General features: G+C 33.7%; 2 protein-coding genes across 3 annotated transcripts in view; both read right to left on the bottom strand.

Annotated features, from left to right (window-relative positions):
- LOC117103581 (protein mesh-like) overlaps nucleotides 1–20,230 on the bottom strand; it is a 34,026-nt gene that overhangs the window by 630 nt on the left and 13,166 nt on the right. Inside the window, exons 9-18 of one of the 2 annotated variants that reach the window (XM_033244164.1) lie at nucleotides 19,198–19,332; nucleotides 17,954–18,115; nucleotides 16,050–16,307; nucleotides 11,861–12,109; nucleotides 11,131–11,307; nucleotides 9,331–9,506; nucleotides 8,791–8,961; nucleotides 7,166–7,336; nucleotides 1,247–1,373; nucleotides 45–108 (exon numbers count right to left, since the gene is read on the bottom strand). In XM_033244164.1, the coding sequence (XP_033100055.1) occupies nucleotides 9,331–9,506; nucleotides 11,131–11,307; nucleotides 11,861–12,109; nucleotides 16,050–16,307; nucleotides 17,954–18,115; nucleotides 19,198–19,332 (1,157 nt within the window). In that variant the 3' untranslated portion in view covers nucleotides 45–108; nucleotides 1,247–1,373; nucleotides 7,166–7,336; nucleotides 8,791–8,961. Of the gene's footprint in view, nucleotides 1–44; nucleotides 109–1,246; nucleotides 1,374–7,165; nucleotides 7,337–8,790; nucleotides 8,962–9,330; nucleotides 9,507–11,130; nucleotides 11,308–11,817; nucleotides 12,110–16,049; nucleotides 16,308–17,953; nucleotides 18,116–19,197; nucleotides 19,333–20,230 lie in introns of those variants that run through there. The other variant, XM_033244165.1, reaches the window with a different exon arrangement.
- LOC117103596 (E-selectin-like) lies at nucleotides 87–8,986 on the bottom strand. The gene is made up of 4 exons (XM_033244177.1): nucleotides 8,791–8,986; nucleotides 7,166–7,336; nucleotides 1,247–1,373; nucleotides 87–108 (listed from the first exon to the last, which is right to left on the bottom strand). Exons 1-4 carry the CDS (start codon nucleotides 8,984–8,986, stop codon nucleotides 87–89), a joined length of 516 nt encoding a protein of 171 aa, XP_033100068.1.

Raw genomic sequence — 20,230 nt, 5'->3', positions numbered from 1 at the left:
TATACATAGGCTTAATACAGTATTGGCTTTGAGATAGAGCTTACCTATTTGGAAGCCAACGTGTTACAAATTTGAAGATCTATGTTTTAGAGATTGAAATCATCATTCCTGAAAAAAAGAAATAGTAGTTATGACAATTAAAATAAGATTTAAGAGTCATTTTTTTAAGGTTTAAGACTAATGTTTTACATATTTGTTATTGTATTTTTGGTTATATCTGTTTGACTAATGTAACTTTTTATATTCTTGAATTGCCTGTTGGTAGGTATACTGCACTTGCGCGAATAGGTCTATATTCTATTTTGTTATAGTCGAATTCCCCCTATAAAATGGAATGTGTTAAAATTCTTCAGCTAAGGTTGATCAAGAGTTCCCATCCAGCTTACCAGGGAGTTCGTAATTGTGCCTAAGTTTTGACAGATGAACAATGGCAGACAGTAGCTTTTCTAAAAACGGACAATGTTTAGAGTAATGTTGACGTTATTTCTGAAGTATACTCATGCTCCTGCCCCGAACCTATTTTTTGTGATGCAGTGTAGGAAAAATATTACTTTTTAAAATATTATATACCTGATCCCAATCTTTTTAAAATTTGCCATCTAAATTCTGGACAAGAAATGCTAAGATGGTTTAGTGTGTGGCAGTGAGCTTTTATATTTCATATTATGATTTTGAAGGATTATTAACGTAGTAATAGACACAATTACATAAAGAAAAAGAACATTATTTTTATAGCGCTATTTTATGAAGATCAGAGAGCTCAAAGCTTGGACTACAGTAGCTCATACAGTACCTTTCTTGAGCTGGCTGGTAAACCGGTACCAACAACTCTCGTCTGTTCACAACAGGTGTTCTATGGACCAGTACACAGGGATAACCCGTACTTTTCTGGAAATGTACTGCTTTGTTTATAGTGCACATGAGCTAATTGAGTACGCTGGGCCTACTGTTTATAACCCTTATCCAAAAAAAAATTGTTTTACCTCCAGAAATATAGGCGAGCGCCGTTCGAACCAGCGCCAATGTTTAGGCAGTAGCTAACCGCACCTCTGCCTTAACCACTCGGCAATTCGACTCGCCATTCGACTAAAGTTATCGACTCTGCTGACATATAGTAACCCAGATTAGTAACCCGTTAACATTTTAAGCGCAATACTTAGATCAAATTTACTTAAAAAAATGTGCATTACAATTATTCAAAGAATACATACAAATGAAGGATATAAATATCAATTATAAAACTCACTGTATTGATTCAGCATGGACTTTGACCTTCTTTTTCTTCTTGATAACAAGAACAACACAAATTGTGAAAATAGCTATACAAACCAAAGTGACACCAATAATCAAGGCCAACGATGCAGAATCTGCTTCTGAATTATAATGAAAATTCACATTTAAATAATAATATACAAAGATATAAATATAGTTACATATATGATATTTTACTTTTATATTTTGGTACACTACAAGCACTATATTATTTAAAGAAAAAGAATTTGCAAGTTTGAAAATACAAGAGGATCGTGAAAAGGAAAGATAACAAGTCAGCCTCCACCTGGACTCCAAACCTGGACCTTTCGTATACATGGCACGTATCCGCAGTAACAAACAGAGCAGACTGTAGATAGACAGAGTTTGGCCAACTTGGCGTATGACGCCATGTTGTTACCAAACAACGTGTGCGCTTATTAGCTTCCAGAGCCGTAGATAGAGAGAGTTTGGCCAACTTGGCGCATGGACGCCATGTCGTTACCAAACAGCACAGACGCATGCGCCCGTATAGCTTTAATGTTTTGGTTTTGGCGACAACATGGCCGGTGTAAGTCATGTGATTGCGATCCACCCAATCACACGCGCGTATATCGAATCCCGTGAAACAGAGTTGGCCAAACTCTCTCTATCTACGGCTCTGTTAGCGTCCTTCCTATAGCGCCCCTGGTAAGATGTAGGCCGATACGCTTAACTCCTTTGTTTGCAAAAACGCCGGCGACCGGTGTTTTTGCATGGAATAGGTTGTTTCTTCTTCCAGTTTTTATGATTAAACGTTTAGGTATGGCAATTTTAAGAATCATTTACCGATTTTTATAGATCATATGCACAAGTCTAATTATAAATTAAATATTATTTTAAACTTTTTAAACTACCAACTTTATTGGTAAAATCCATATCCTAGGCCTAGATTTTTGCCAAAACGGAAGTGTAAAATAATATAAAAGAAGTACGGTACTAAACTGCGTATTATTTCTGTTCCGGAGTTTTTGGTAGCAAATGAATTTATTTATATTAATTTTTAACTACTATCCTGTCTAACTAATGAGGAAAGACTTACGAAATAATTAGTGTTTTTTCATAAATTGACTTTATATGTGGGTATGTCAAACCCTGAATTTAGCACATAGGCTAGATTATTATGGCAATTACACAGTATGATATATCTAAATGTTATGTTAAAGTGTGTTATATCTGAATACCAATTGTTTAAATACTTAAAACAAATTTTTTTACAGATTTATAGAAAGACAAATATTGGAAACCCTGTGTAGGGTGTGTGGTGTCAAACTCCATAAAATTGGCACACGCAGAAAACCTGTAGATCAATATCAAGAACAGCTTGGTGTTGGCAGCATGGGCGTCGATCGGTGGGGGACAGGTGAACACGATTGATATGATGTCCCCTTACTTTTCAAAGTAGGGGATTCCCCCACTTTTCAAAGTAGGAGGACAGCATATCAATTGTCCCCCCACCACCACTTTTCACCAATCTTCTATATTTAAAACCCCACTTTTCAAAACGAGTGGAAAGAACAACAATTACGAATGACTCATGAATTTTGTCCATTCACTTGTGCTCTGTTCTAATTGCGGTGCGTATTTACCCACCAATACTGAGTAAAAAAGCAATTGTTTGTACATTTTTCGTAGCCATTCACTCAGTAACCACTCCATCAATTTTATGGATGCACCGGTTATCAGAGGCTACATTTATTATGAAAACAATGTACTGTACGTTGTTAAAATTAGAAGCGTGTAAACCTATTAGGCCAGCATTTTTACAAACTCAAAGTTCACAATTTTTACTATACAGGATTTATTCCTTTTGTATATTGAAGTGTCTGCTCTTGTTCATCGTATCGTACTCACTCGAGTCAATCCGAGATGGCCCGAGTGACTGTCTCTTATACACATCTAGATGTGTATAAGAGACAGGTATGTGATACCACAGGTTTACGAGCTCCAATGTTACTAGACGCAATCTCTCCATGACATAATGCAGAGGCGGGTTCGGCAAGGGGCAACAGGGGCCCAGTTCCTCATCCCGTCAATCCCGTGAAAAATAAAAAAGGGAGAAAAAACGACAAGAGTTAAAGGGAGGAAGATTTCATTATTTTGTAATTCGCTCCCCCTCCCACTGCCCCACTTTTTACAACGGATCGACGCCCTCGGTTGGCAGAGAGGATGACGACATACATCCTCCATATTTTTTCAATCTCTGCTACACAAAGCTGATAGTGCAAACAATGCCACAAACATGAAGGAATGGCCGTCTCATAAAAGAGTGGGAAGGTGCGATATCTGCGAGGATTGAAAAAAAGTTAATGGAAAACCAAGATACACAGCACACAAAATATTACCATATCAATAATTATTTAAGAAAATCCATGCAAACTGCATTTTTTTTATTGAAGGCCTACAAATTAATTATAGTAATTAAAAATTTGGCAAAATATATTATATAATATAATGCAACATTTATATAGAGCTATTTCATTACTCTGACAAGCAATATTTTTGATTTTCACATAACTACATGATATACAATATAGACTTTTCTTTCCTTTTAAAGAATTAATACAATTAATAAATTTTCATCAAATGAAACAGGGTGACAGTTATTTTCAAATTAAGAGAAGAGCTGAGAATAGGCAGCTCTAAAATACTGTATGCCATAAGACCTGCCAAAATGGCAGAGCACCAAATGAATGTAAAAATGAGCTAGTTATTAATATTAGGCATAGTAATCGGCAGGTTCTTTATTACAAGGCTAGACCAAGTTAATTACATGCAATGCCGAAATGATGATGATGATTATTATTATTATTATTTATTATTATTACCTGTACGTTAAGGGGAACTTAGACAATGGAGGAATTAGAGAACAATTTAAAAAACGACGTTAAGGGAAAACAAGGACGCTTTGTACACAGTGTAAAATTTTTAAAGCTTTTTTTTTTGAGCCAATACAAATTATTTTCTGGGACCACTCAAAATGAATACTTCTAAAATACGTAAAAATGCATCAGTACTCGTTTTACATAGGCCTGGCCTACTATAATTATAACACATGTCTAAGCATAATTTTTAAAAATCCATAAATCCCATGCCAAGTCTTTTAAGATACAGAAATGTGATACTGTACGGTTCAACCCTTTTGCAAGCTTCTTTAAAGTAGGGCCTATTGTTTAATAGTACTATACTATTAGTAATAATAATAATAATAATAATAATAATAATAATAATAATAATAATAATAATAATAATAATAGTAATTCAATTCAATTCAATAATAATAATAATAATAATAATGATAATAATAATAATAATAATAATAATAATAATAATGGTGGTGACGATGATGATGATGATGATGGTGATGATGATGGTGATGATGATAATTGATAGTAATATTAATAATATTAAAATGTGAAGGAAATTGTGCTAAAGGCAAAAAATAAAGTTGTGATTTGTTGATGATAATATTATAGTTCAAGCTTATATAGTAAATTATAGTTAGGTCAAGTTGTCCTGGATATAAAGTAGATCCCTGATAAAGTACACGAGACATTTGTTGGCGTTCCATTTTGACTATGTAATGGTGATGTGAAGATGATGAATTTTACTACGTGAAAGTGTGATTTCCGGCCATCTAGAGGTACTAATTCCTCAAATTTTCTCACCTCAGCCCCACCATAGGTGGGGCTGAGGTGGTTGTGAAATCACGGTTTTGAAGTATGTAAAGAACACACTCAAAGACAATGTTTTTAAGCTTTGTTTTCTATGGTATATGACACACATTAATAAGATTTTTTTGGATGCAGAAAATCCCTGATAAAAAAGACCATGAGATTTTTTTTGGCGCTTCATTTGGACTACCGGTAACGGTGATGTGATGATAATGAATTTTACTAAAAGTGTTGTTTCTGGCCATCTAGCTAGAGGTACTATTTCCTCACATTTTCGCTCCTCAGCTCCAACCATGGTAAGTCTGAGGTAGGTGCCGACTTACAAAATGTCCTCCCTCTTAACCTTAAAAAACAGATCTGAGCCTTTCTGGGTATGACATTAAACTGCATCGAGTCGGCACCTGACTCAGAGTACGTCTTGTGACTGCTGAGAAGAGGGGGCATAAATTTGTTTTTAGAATGTGATCTGGTTTTTCATGCCCCTTTTTCGTGATTATGACTATTTTAGATAATAATTTTTTTTTTTTGAGGAAAAAAACTAAAGGAAAATATATTCAAATTTAAGTATGAAAGTGTAATTTCCGGCCATCTAGAGTATCCCTAATCATAAATTTTCTTACCTCAGCCCCAACCATGGTGGGGCTGAGGTGGGTGGTTCCTCGGTCTGTGAAAATCCCTCCCTGCGACACCTATCTTTCGAATTCATGGATGTGTCTAACACAATTGTCACTTTATCCTCTCAAAACAGTCCTTAAAACGTTCAGAGTGCGCTACTTCTCAGGGGAGGGGGATTCGTCCCCCTGGACCCCGCCGGGGTCGTACGTATCTCGCATAACGGCTCCCCCCCCCCACCTTTCAAAATCCTGGCTACGTCCCTGAGGGGAAATAACACAAAAGATATACACCTTTGGCTAGTTATTATTTATAGGCCTAGTAAATAGTATCTGTAGATTCTTCATTACAAGCCTTAGGCCAAGGTAATTAATGCTGAAATTATTATTATTTTTATTATTATTTTTATTATTATTATTATTATTATTATTATTATTATTATTATTAATAATTATTATTATTATTACCTGTACCTTAAGGGGAACTTAGACAATGGAGGAATTAGAGAACAATTAAAAAAACCACGTTAAGGGGAAATAACACAAAAGATATTCCCCTTGGGCGATTATTATTTATAGGCCTAGTAAATAGTACGGTATCTGTATGTTCTTCATTACAAGGCTTAGGCCAAGGTAATTAATGCTGAAATTATTATTATTATTATTATTATTATTATTATTATTATTATTATTAATATTATTATTATTATTATTATTATTATTATTATTATTATTATTATTATTATTATTGTTATTATTATTATTATTATTATTTAACATTAATTACATTACAATGATAGTTTGGACAAATTCAATAACGCCGATATATATGCATTTCACTAAAGGTGAAAACATATAGGTTTCCCAAACAGGATAAGATCACAGAGGTACTCCAAACCGAATGGAAAATAGAAAGGAATCGTTACCATTATTAGGTAAGATTTGCGTTTTGTGACAGTGAGAGAGATATGATGTAAGCTGTTTAAGTCCAAAATTATTGAGTCCAGGTATTTTTAAGCTTTAAAAGAAATGTAAGATGATAAAAGGTGTTAAATGCCAATCTAATGGTACAAGGAATTGACACCAGTTAACACCACATTACTCAGTATTATTTTAGGTAAATCACTGAAGAAGAGTTGTAAGAGTGCAATTGATGGAAAACTAACTTAAGTATGCAAATGAGATTGTTTTAATGAGGTAAGAATAAAAATGGTCATGTATAATCAGTTCAAAAACTTTCGTTAATGTAGGTATACTAAAAATATGTCTATAATTGTAAATTATCTCTAACCCTGACTTTGTAAACTGAAATAAATTTACATAGTTTTCATTTAGTAGAGACCTCTCCAATGGAAAAAGAAAGATTGAAAAATCAATATAATATGTTGGGAAATATTTGGCGCAGCTGCTTTGGTAATTCTTGGACTCAGGCCGTTCCCATTTATTTTCCTAAAAGTTTCCACAACAGGATACATTCCATGTTGCAGACGCCTTAGCAAACTGGGGCTTCGTTGAAAATTTGAATTAGATTAGAAAAAATTACTTCTTGCTAATTATTGATACAATTCTGAATTTTATTTAAGTACTAACCTTCACACGCTGGTGCTTCTCCGGACCATTCGCCACTCTCTTTACATATAATTTCTTCAGAACCATGTAATTGATACCCTTCATTACAGCTAAATTGTAAAACACTCCCAACAGTGCAAAGATCACCTTGTATATTTCCATTCACTGGTTCATCGACGGGCACACAATATACTATATTAATACAAGAGCAAGATTATTTTAGAGTAAAAAAATGGCAAAAAAAAAAAATAGAAAAAAAAAAGAATACAGGAGTAGTATAAAATGAGTCCATAATTCTAATTTCAAGGTTTGTAATTTTTTTTAAAAACCAAATAAATGTGATTTCCTTTTGTTAATTAGGCTACATTGGGTTGGAAATATACTGTATGTAATAAAATAAGATTCCTGAGGTACTCCAAACCGAATGGAAAATAGAAAGGAATTGTTACCATTACTAGGTAAGATTTGCGTTTTGTGGCAGTGAGAGAGATATGATGTAAGCTGTTTAAGTCCAAAGTTATTGAGTCCATGTATTTTTTTAGCTTTAAATGGTATGATAGATGATGAAAGGTGTTAAATGCCAATCTAATGGTACAAGGAATTTACACCAGTCAACATCACATTACTCATATTATTTTAGGTAAATCAATGAAGAAGAGTTGTAAGAGTGCAACTGATGGAAGCCTAACTGAAGCAGGCAAACAAGATTATTTTAAGGAGGTAAGAATAAATATGGTCATGTATAATTAGTTAAAAAACTTTCGTTAATGTAGGTATACTGATAATAGGTCTATACTTGTTAATTATCTCTAGCCCCGCCTTTGTAATTTGGAATACATTTACTAAGTTTTCACTCAGTAGAGACCTCTCCAATGGAAGGAGAAAGATTAAAAAATAAACATAAACTGTTGGAAAAAATATGGCGCAGCAGTTTGGTAATTCATAGACACAGGCCGTCAAATTCAATTTGTTTGTTTTGGTTGAAAAAACTGGACAGTGCTTTTACAAAATCAATTCTTTTGTACACCTACTTACACTACCGTACGAGAATAATGTACATTGTGGTAAACTGAAAGGAAATACTGTAACAACAAAATTCATAACAGTCTAACATTTTGCCTTTCGAACCAAACCAAAAAAGAAATTAGTGCGCTCGCAAAACAAAGATAACAGAATGGAGGAAGGGGGCAGAAGAACTTACAAAATAGAGAAGTACGAATATTCTAGCAATACTTCATGAATTCGCAAAACTAGAAAAGTACGTTTGGAAAAAAAAAGTCTTGGAAAGAAGTTAGTCAAGCAAAATCTGATTCGTCTGACATCAACATTGAAGCCGTGTGCTCAGAAGAAGAAATATATTTAGAAGGCGACAATGTCAGAAAAAAAGAGCGCAGGAAATTCAGTTTAAAATGTATGAAAAACAAAAATATAACATGTCTAGAAAAACACGTCTACAATCAATGCTTTATACTAAGCCTATTGTTTTACTTGTCATAAAATAATATGCTATTTTTTTAGCAATTTAAAATGCAAATGCTTATTTTTTTTTCAAGCGTATATTACGTATTGCAAAACATATGTTCACATAGCAAAACAAAATATTACATATAGATAAGCATCTACTAATAACCAATTTTCAAGCGTACTTCGAATACAGACTGGCGGGTTATCCGACCAATTTCCATCTGCTTGACACACAATGTCCTCACTTCCGAGAAGATCAAATCCAGGGTCACAGGTGAATATCAGGTGACTTCCTTCAATATTTGAAGTACCATTCTTGGTGCCATTAATCGGTGCAGGAACAAAAGGACACGATTTATTCCTGTCTCTTATACACATCTAGATGTGTATAAGAGACAGGTCTACTGATGTGTAACATTTACATTATTTATTTTGAAATTATTTTGTAATGATCAATTATGTCAAATGCTTCGGAGAATTCTGTTATAACTACTGAGCTATGACTTGAACAAGAATCAGCATATTTAGATAATTTTTTGATCAACCTTATTCATATTATATAGATAAACCCACTTGTGGTAATGCTGTATTATTTTTGCTTAAAAGTTTCCCAAACAGGATTCTTTCCATGTTGCAAACTGGGGCTTCGTTGAAAATTTGAATCAGATTAGAAAACATTTCTTCTTGCAAATATTGATACAATTCTTAAGTTTATGTAAGCACTAACCTTCACACACTGGTGCTTCTCCGGACCATTCGCCACTCTCTTCACATATAATTTCTTTAGAACCATGTAATTGGTAGCCTTCATTACAGCTAAATTGTAAAACACTCCCAACAGTGCGAAGATCACCGTGTGTATTTCCATTCATTGGTTCATCGACGGGCTCACAATATTCTATATTAATACAAGAGCAAGATTACTTTAGCGTAATAATTCTAATTTCAAGGTTTGTAACTTTAAAAAAAAACCAAATAAATATGATGTCCTTCTGTCAATAGAGAGAGTTTGTTCTCATTATGTTTAGCCAGTCACTACACATTTATTCATTAATAAATATATATGGGTAACATATAGCTGCGTCGTCAGCAGGCATGGAGATAGAGACTTCTTAATTGCATTGGGTTGGCCATATACTGTATAAAATAAAATAAGATCCCAGACCGAATGGATAATAGAAAGGAATTGTTCCATTAATAGGTAAAATTTGCGTTGTGACAATGAGAGAGATATGATGTAAGCTGTTTAAGTCCAAAGTTATTGAGTCCAAGTATTTTCAGCTTTAAATTAAATGTAAGATGATGAAAGGTGTTAAATGCCAATATAATGGTACAAGGAATTGACACCAGTCAACATCACATTACTCAGTATTATTTTAGGTAAATCACCGAAGAAGAGTTGTAAGAGTGCAATTGATGGAAACCTAACTGAAGAAGGCAAACGAGATTATTTTAAGGAGGTAAGAATAAATATGGTCATGTATTAACTTTCGTTAATGTAGTTATACTGATAATAGGACTATAATTGTTAATTATGTCTAACCCCGCCTTTGTGAATTGTAAATTTACTTAGTTTTCATCCGGTGGAAAGAGAAAGATTGAAAATGAACATAAAATGTTGGAAAATATATGGCGCGGCAGCTTTGGTAATTCTTATACCTAGGCCGTCAACTCCCATTTATTTTTTTGGTTGAAAACAATGGACAGTGCTTTTGGATTGGATTGGATTGGATTTATTTGGTGTTGTAAACACCAAGGATAGCCCACGAAAGTCTAGAAGAAGACTTATTTCCAGTGGGGTCCTACTGGTGGTCATTGGGCAGTACACCAGGAGACAATCTTCTACTCTTTTCAGAAGAGTGTACTGCGTTCTTTAACGTGCACATGGCCCGGACCATCGGCTTAAACGTCTCATCCGAAAGACGGTGCGCTTTGTAACTTGTATTTCAGCCCTCTAGATTAAACACAAGAAGGCAGCGATGGGAATTGAACCGGGTACGTAGATATCTCCACGGTTCAGCGCACACACAGTGGCTATCACCAGATTAGCCGACTGAGCTAAGCTGCTCTTTAAAAAAATTCATTTTTTGTACACCTCCTTATACACCGTATGAGAATAATGTGTATTGAAGTAAACTGAACGGCAATAACAACAAACAACGTTTAAGTTAGCCAAGCAAATCTGATTCGTTTGACATCAAAATTGAAGCCGTGTGCTCAGAAGAAAAAATATATTTAGAAGGCAAGAATGTCAGAAAAAAAGAGCCCAGGATGTTCAGTTTAAAATTTATGAAAAACAAAAATATAACATGTCTAGAATAACGTCTAGAATCATTGCTTTATACTAATCCTATTGTTTCACTATAGTATGTTATAAATAATATGCTATTTGTTTTAGCAATTTAGAAGGCAAACGCTTATTATTTTTATGCGTATTTTCGATTGCAAAACATATGTTTATATAGCACAACAGAAAATTACATATAGAAAAGCATCTACTAATAACAAATTTTCAAGCGTACTTCGAAGACAGACAGGTGGGTTATCCGACCAAGTTCCATTTGCTTGACACACAATGTCCTCACTTCCGAGAAGATCAAAACCAGGGTCACAAGTGAATATCAGGTGACTTCCTTCAGTATTTGAAGTACCATTCTTTGTGCCATTAATCGGTGCCGGAACAAAAGGACACGCTACAACTATAAGTAAACGGCAACTTTTGATTAACATATATATATATATATATATATATATATATATACATAATATATATATACATATATATATATACATATACATATACATGTATATATATATGTATATATACATATATATACATGTATGTATATATATATATATGTATGTATGCATGTGTGTGTATGTGTGTTGTGGAGTGTGTTGAGGTATGTGTGTCAGTGACGACATATTGCCTAGCAGTTAACATGTAATTCGATATTACGCAAGCGTTATATCAATATGAAAAAGTGAGTAAAATTATAGGACTGATTCGAACAACATTCGTCGAAAGACTATGCCTTGTACGCTTTAGCGTATATATTTTTTTTTCTATTTTTTAAGCAGTTTTTATCATGTGCCTATTTCTATATTTATAAATTGACTATAAGGGAAATTAACACAATTGATTACAGTATAATGTCGATTTGTTAATTTGCATATTCAACAAATCGATTAATATTCATTTATTATACCATGCATATTTTTTTGGCTGTTATGTGTATTCCAGTCGCCTACCTGGTGCAGAGAACTCTACGATACTATTCAAATCATCGACGCTTGCTCGTGTAGCCTCTGCAATCACTGGGTCTCCCGTGACCTGATAGTCAAACATGCACTCAAAATTGCTTCCACAAACACGTTGGATTTCAACGTCATCGACATTGTTTGGAGGCTCGAATATTGGTACAAACGAGGAATCACTGTAGTCACCGTGACCTTTTCCAGGTTCGTAATAGAATAAAGAATCTTGTGGATCAATGCTCCCTGGAAAAGGCAATGGGTTAAAAGTTTTAATTGCCGATATAGTATGGTAAAAAGTGTAAAGAAGTCCGCACTCCAATAATACGTAGCAACTGTTATGTATTAATACAAGCGATAGGTATTATGGAAGCAGGGTATACATCCACCCAGTAATTACTTCAATTGAAATATGACAAACGTTGACTATGGAAATGCACAGCTCTATGATCTGCCAAAATGCAACATAGCTAGAATACTATTAGGAGGATCGTACGCGGCATAAACGAAATTCATCATATTTCTGCAGTTTCACTGGTAGCCTGTCGCCTCACTACTGTACTTGATTTTAAAATATTGCTTATCTTATTCAAAGGACTCAACAATGTTACAGCGCCATACCTTTGAGATCTTGATTTATCCCAAGCTTTTCGTTAGGACAAGATACAATTTCTTTATGAATGTACCCACATACAGATTAGTCTTTTAGAAAAAGAACATTGCCATGTTGTCTACCTCATCTGCACGATTTAAGAATGTTCGAATCTTGAGACCCATCGGTCATTTATTAAAATAAGGTACAAATACAATACATTGTTGTGATGTACTTTTTTCATCATCATTCATGAATCACAATATCGATTCTACCACCATTACTAGGTAACATATCAACATGCTATACTATACACTATATACACATTTTTCATTTCCTTTAATTATTTTCTTTTTGTTTTATCCCTCCCCAGTTCAAAATAATAATATATAACCAAGAACAGTTTCTAATTTTTTACATTGTTATCATTGATTTCCACTTTTCCATACATTGTAAGGAATTCATATAGTTTTAAACCTTAATTCTAGCTTTTAATTCGACTAGGAAAACTTGCTATATCGGTTTGGTTTTCTCCTGTATTGTGTCAGCTAATAACCATGATTTTAAATAATAAAGGCTGCTAATGTGCATAAATGGTTTATAATTTTGTTATGTTCATTGTAATTTGAAACTCCAAGTATTAAGTTTACTTCGACACTTCGGTTTAAATTATATTTGACTATAGACGTTCAAAGTGTTTTTCAAAATTTTGTTATTCTAGTACAACGAATAAACATATATTATTTATCGTCACAAACATTGCATATGTCACATAACTGGCTTTGCTTAAGTTTTCACATGTACAATGTTTATGCTCGTCGGGAGTATTCGGTGCAAGAGTTTAAAATTAAATTGTGCTAGTCGATTTTTTGTAATCCATAGCACCTTTTGTTTCTAGACAGTAGACCAAATAATAATTCCACATTTGAGAATGTATTTCCATTATTTGTGGCAGACTGACTCAACACTTTTTAAAATAAGATTGTAAATAACCTTAGTTTAGTTTTTTTTCTTTGATAACACAAGCGTGCTTTCTGTACTGGCATAATTATTATTAGCTGCAATCCTCGATATTACCAGTTTCAGTGGGTGTGGTATAGCCTCATACACGACTGCGTATTCAGCCATCCAGTTCGACAACTTTTAAGTTTTTCTTTTATTTCTTTGCTCGATAAAAGCTGACCATTGTTTACAATATCACATATTCCTAATATTGTTAAATTTATCAATTTTTTTATGTAAAGAGAATCCATCATGTAAAGAAATTAAATAACTGCCGAATATCATTTCGTTTTTTATTTCTTCCCACTTGCATGGTAATGGTTTAAATGTATTAAGTTTTGCCTATGAAAAGACTATATGTCGATAAAAATCATGAATATTTTGAATTTTTGACTCCCTATTCAACGTAAAATCGAAACTAGACATATACAAAAACAGAAAAAGTGAAATTTTAGTAAATGGTAATTGACACCATATGGCGTTACCCTCAGCATTTAACAACTTACTTACAAAATTTATACTTTCATCTTTTCTCTCTTTTATTCCAAATAAAATCATACATTAAGTTGTCAACTTTACACATTCACAATCAGGTATATTTATAGCTTGAGCATTGTAGAGTACCGGGTAATTTCGATTGACCTACTGTTGTTATTATCGCTACATTACCAAACATTGTGAGATTTGTTTTCTCTAATTGTTTAGTTGATTTTCTAGTTTCATGAGTTTATTAGACTAAATAATTTTTTTTTTCACTTTCTGGTTTATTATGTCCCACATATATCACAAGTACCTTTGTTTATATCTTTGAATAAATGTCTATTTTGTATGAAATTGTTGCAGTGTTTTAGTTCTCCTAGTAATGCCCCTCTGTTTGAATAAAATTTAATTTTAAACCCAAGTTTTTGCAGAATGAATTTATATTCTGTAAGGCATATTTAACAGTTTCCATTGTATTGCTGAAAATTGTAGTGTCGTCTGCAAATTGTGTTAATCGTAATTCACATAGGTAGTTTTCGACGCACGACGTTAACCTTAACGTTAACGGATGGCGTCATAATTTATTCATCTTGCGTTGCGGAGTACGTTAATTTCAGGATTTTATGTGCTCAACGTACGTTAGTTACGGGTTTGCGCATGCGTATTTCGATTTTTTTACAAAAGGGGCGGAGCTATCGTGCTGCATGTTGGGTACTAACGTTAAAGTTATGGTTAACGTCATGCGGCAAAAACTACCTATTGCTCATTTTCTTTTACGGTAGTGTGATTCCCTTAATATCGTTGTCATTGCGAATACTAATTGATAACATTTTAACTGCTAAAATAAAAAGTAAAGGCTATAACGTACACCCCTGTCTTACACCCGTCTTTAGTTCAAAATATTTAGTTATAAAGCCGTCATCATTTACGCTACTCTTTGCTCTATTTTTTTTAATTATCTTGATCTCCTTTTTTAAATAAAAATATTATATCACCCTGTCACTGAGACGAGGTAAGGCACTCTTTGCTGTGAGCTTCCTTGTAAACTTCAATTAAGATAGTTTCAAGTTCTTCACAGAACACTCGATAAAACCCCACAGGAATCCCATCTTGGCCCAAGATTTCTCTATATTTATTTTATAAATGGCTGTTTTGTCTTCTGATTTCATTGGACCTTCACACTGTTGTATTATTTTGTTCATTGTTTAATTTTGCGATTTTATTATAAAAAAATATTTAAATATTTATCAATGTCATCTTGTAAAATAATTTCATTGGCACATAACTCAGAATAAAAATTAAATTTCTCTTCCCTGCTTTTAATGGATCTGTGACAACCTCTCCATTTTTGAGTGTTTTCGTTTTATTATGTTTTTCTAGACTTTTTTTTTCACATTTTCAATCCATTTTGCTCTAGACCTGATCTGTGCACCCCTGGTCTCATTTCTCTAATTGTTTTTGTTTGTTGTTTAATTTTAGAATGTCCTCCGGTTGTATTACCGTACGTTTATTCAAAATATATATCTCATCTTCAATTGTTCCGTTACTATGTGGAGTTTTCGTGATTTTTCTCTACCGTAAGCAAGTGAGAATTCTTTTATTTTGATTTTCAAATGATCCCAGCGATTTCCGATGGAGCATTCATTATTTTTTTTTATTTCTTTTTTTTTTCTATAATAGGCCTAATTTATAATTTTTTTTCTATAATTTTCTTCTCGAAATTCCCACAGTCCTTGTCCCTTCAGTTTGGCAGATGCAATTATCAATTTAATAGATATACTATATGTTCTGTACCAACTGCTGGTCTTATACCAACACTTAATATTTTTTTTTATATAAAGGTTTTCTGTTAATAACCAAAAATTTAGACTTCTGTAAATTGCTTGCTGAGGTCTACGCCATGTGATCTGTTTAAGATTAGGGTTATGATATCTCCACCCATCTTTTAATTTGAACATTTTATTTTTATGGATTGGCGCTATATAAAGTAGTTGGTTTATTAAAAGATTAGTTGTCTGACATGTGGCTACATAAATGACACTTCGTAGGCCTACTCTTCTCCATTGCTAGAAATATAAATTAAACAATTTGATGTGCAACTTAGTAACTTACATAGTTGTCCGAAATTGAAATGTATGTCTCTAATTGTGGAGTTTGCACTGATGATGTCTCCATTAGGTGTCAAAAAATCATCACTGGAATTATCATTCCAGGTTCCCATAAGCCCTCTCGTACTGCCTTTCATCGAATCAGATCCGAAAAATATCACTGACATTATGTCATTCGTTTCTTCAATAGTGAAAGCAATCCCAGCGTCGAAAATAACCGTAAAACTTACTTTGGTACTGTTTAGTTTTAACACTGATACTCCTGAGAATAAATAGAAATTAAAGTTAATGTTAATGCAACATTATGCTGCTTTTATTTTATTACAGCTGCCATAATGATATATGTAGTTCTTTAACTGGCGGGTGGTGCTATATACACAACACAGATCCAATGATGATAGTAGGATTAAGATATACCAAATTCATTCTATCCTTCTTTCTTTTATTTATTTTTTTTTCAAATTTGCTCATACTTTTTGTCTACTTTCCATATTTAATTTTTTTTTTCAAATTTGCTCATACTTTTTGTCTACTTTCCATTTTACATTTTCCCTCATTTTTTTCTTTTTTATAATTTTATAAGATTTTTACAAAGTGAGTACCGCAATTGCAATTTGGTATTTCTCAAAAAGTTAACACCTCACTGCCAAATATTAAGAGCCTTTTTTGGTGAATTATCTCCTATCTATAATCTTAAAATAATTTTTGAAATATCAACAATGACTAAAGTTTGACTGGGACATCAATGAAGATTGTTTAACATAAATATTGGGAACCACTGTTATAAATATATCACGTTACAATTGATAAGAATATGTTTTGCGGTTTTTCACTAACCATTTTATCAAAGGTGTTAGGTGCATGGCATTCTTCATGACAAACCTACACATCATCACTTGGCCGAACCAACTGAAAAATGTGGTTTTCAATAAAATCCCTACATATATATTCACTGTACCTATGACGTCACTGCTGCATAAAGCTTGCAAACAGCCAAACCATGTACATTTCCTAGTGACGCATACATTAATATAAAGCAAATTGCTATCCTCGTTCTCTATTAATAAAAATTAATAAAATTATCTGTGATTTTGTGTTGGAGTATTTCAATACAGCACAATGTTATTCATATTTTAGGAACAAAAATAAACGTAAATAGGCCTATGAGCTAAATGCAAATAAACGGGCAGTCAACACGTTAGAAGTATTTTGGAATACGTTTTCTGGATAAAAAATATCCTAAAATTTCAGATTGTAAATTATCATTGCAATCTGCTGACAATTAAAATTTGCATTTATGTGGCTGCTCGTTGTTTTTATGGGTTTATCCCATTTGCCATTAAATTTATATATTTTTATTGAATCTCTCTTTTTGAGATCCAGCGGGCCGCCATTGATGCACAGTAGAGATTGTATCTTTAGATCTCCGATTAGTCCATGAGACCATCGACTAGTGCTGTCTGGTAGAGTCTCGTAGAGGACGCGTTAAGAATGACAAAATATACTCTGTGTTTACTGGAACAGTCTTCCGCCCCATAACATTCCATAATCAAGTAGGCGCATAGCTCTTGTTCCAATATTTGCATCCACACCTGGGCCGTATCTATATACTGTCTTGGTTTGGCATTGACGGTTCATTAGCGATGCTGCAGTTGAACGTCGGGCTAGCCTAGGCCCTGCTCAAGCTGGTCAGAACGTTTGGTCTTCATCTTTACCCTAGCTGCACTGATGAGGCCTAGAAGGCCGAAACGGATCCGGCTGCAGATATTGGGATTTTTTTCAGTGGATACTTAGTTTGTTTTGTCATTCTTGATCGGATTTTCTCTACTGTTCCGTTTAAACTTTATATTATCATTATTTGCATTTATGTGGCTGCTCGTTGTTTTTATGATAAATGTTTTTTTTTACCATTAAACTCCCAGTAGTCTGTATGTTCGAAGTCTACTAATTGCCATCCGTTATTGGATTTGATGCGAGCATCGAGTCCTCGTCGTTCACTTAAGCCAATGTGAACACTATCGGTTCCATTGATTTTCGCAGCCATTGCGGTAAAACGAGATGCACGTGTTCCTGTTATTGTACAAATATACATAATTAGTTAACAATAATGAATAATTATAGTGATAGGGCAATAATTACATTTGCTGTTATTTTCAAGCTCCTTTTTTTGGTCGTTTGTGGTCTATCCTACTATCAAGGCATTATAATGTAATAAAAATAAATCAATCGCTAATATTAACTTAAGGGGAGAACGCACTGTTTCGTACACAATGGTGTCGGCCAACGATCTCTATTTGTCCTGAGCGTTTTACTACGAGGTGGCGTCTGCTGATATTTGGTGGCAGTCTGGACGGATCTGTTGAGCGGATCCGTCAGATTACGTTCCCTATGGACCGGAATCGCGTCGGCCGACGAAAGTCCGGCGTAGTGCGTGAACTGCTTTAAGTCAGATATCCACTAGGCGAATTTATTTGCTTGATGCAAGGACTTTTAAGTGTACAGTTAAACGCCCTTGCTTGAAACAACGAAGAAGTATGACCTGCGCGGTTAAATTCACATTTGCATCCTTAAAAAAAAAAAACACTGTTCACCATTTCGACGGCTTGCGGGTGGTTGCTTCAGCGAATTTTGGAGTAAGAACAATTTCTACTTCTAGCGAAGCGAAATAACGAGCAGTCAATCAGATTTAGTGAAACATTTATAGAGTCTGAGGCTATGGTGAAACTCATCATTATACGCTAGCCTACAACGACAAAAGCGAATCGATGAACGTATGCGTTGAAATGATATGTTGACACGTCAATGAAAACGGGGCGGAAAATGTGTGTCGTATCGCGAATCCTTTCGTGAGAAAACTATTCATGTCGTGCGAATAAATTCGTCTAGTGGAAACCACATACACTTATACAAAACATTATATTAGATTGTTAATTGCAATCAATCTTTATGCCTATATTAAAATTGAAGACCCTAAGATTAATCATATTTTGGTTATTGTGCAATTATCATTAATATTCTGTTTGAAATATACTTGCTGTGAATACAAGATCAAATCAAGTAACTGATGATTATAGCTTGACATTGGCATGTTCTCCATGTGTCTATTAGGAATGACCACTTTTTGAAATGAACTCGTGATGATAAAGGTTTACCTGGGATTTGTTCCGTCCGGCACTGCATGACGAACTGTCTGTCGAGGGCTTCGATAAATGTGTATTCGCCGTGCCCATTAAATGTATAAGAGGTACCGTCTAGTGTGCGAATATGTGGATCACCATTACCACCACCTTAAAAGAGTAATACCAGCCATAAACACAAATTTAAACACAACAATCATATGAAGATGTATAAGAGAAGCATAACTAAGGTAAACATGACGCCAGCGTTTTGTGGCGATGTGTATATTTATAACCTTTTAGAATTATGCTTTTAAATAATATATAAAAGTTTCCAATTTTCTTTTGATATAGATGAATGGTCATTTCATTTTAATTATTTAGTCAGTTTCTTTAAAAATAATCTCAGTAATAATATACAAATAATCAAAAGAAATGGAAACACTTGTCGTGACAGAATAAACATAACGAACTGTATTTGTTGGGTTATGTTATTCCCCAGACAAGAGTAGCAGAGTACTATCAAAATAACAAATAAAATATAGCATCTGTTAAATAATGAGAGTCCGAGTATTAAATCACCAAAATCCTCACCATAGAGTACTACAGTGTTACGTCTGCTATCGTTGCAAAAATTGTTCAACCGGACGCCATTTTCACCACTGACAAACCATTGATCTCAATTTCTAACGTAATTATTAAGATGTTGTATCTTAGTTTTTCTTTGTAAATTTTAATTGATGATAAATGTGTGTTCGATAACGTTTGTGTTTTAAGTACATTTTGATGGTAAAATATTAGATTTCAAAATGCCTATTCCAGACAGCCTATGAAGTCTTTCAAACGCAATGAACGGTAACCAACAGGACTGTGGTACTCTATATGTAAAGTCTAAAGGTGAGGATTCCTGATTTGTGAAATTTCATTAGAGATAAATAAAATGGGACTCTGGGGTTAAGCTAAGAAACCACTTAATTGTTTCTACTTTTCATATCTGTTTATATAAATATTATTCCATTCAGATTAGCAAACGGTGTTATTTAAAATCCTAGCCAAGAATATTATAAAC

Source organism: Anneissia japonica, unplaced genomic scaffold (genome assembly GCF_011630105.1).
Source record: "Anneissia japonica isolate Jap-2015-1 unplaced genomic scaffold, ASM1163010v1 scaffold6792_len961167_cov158, whole genome shotgun sequence".
Taxonomy (NCBI): domain Eukaryota; kingdom Metazoa; phylum Echinodermata; class Crinoidea; order Comatulida; family Comatulidae; genus Anneissia; species Anneissia japonica.
The sequence above is the reverse complement of the archived record's forward strand: the minus strand, read 5'-3'. Positions and strand labels throughout refer to the sequence as shown.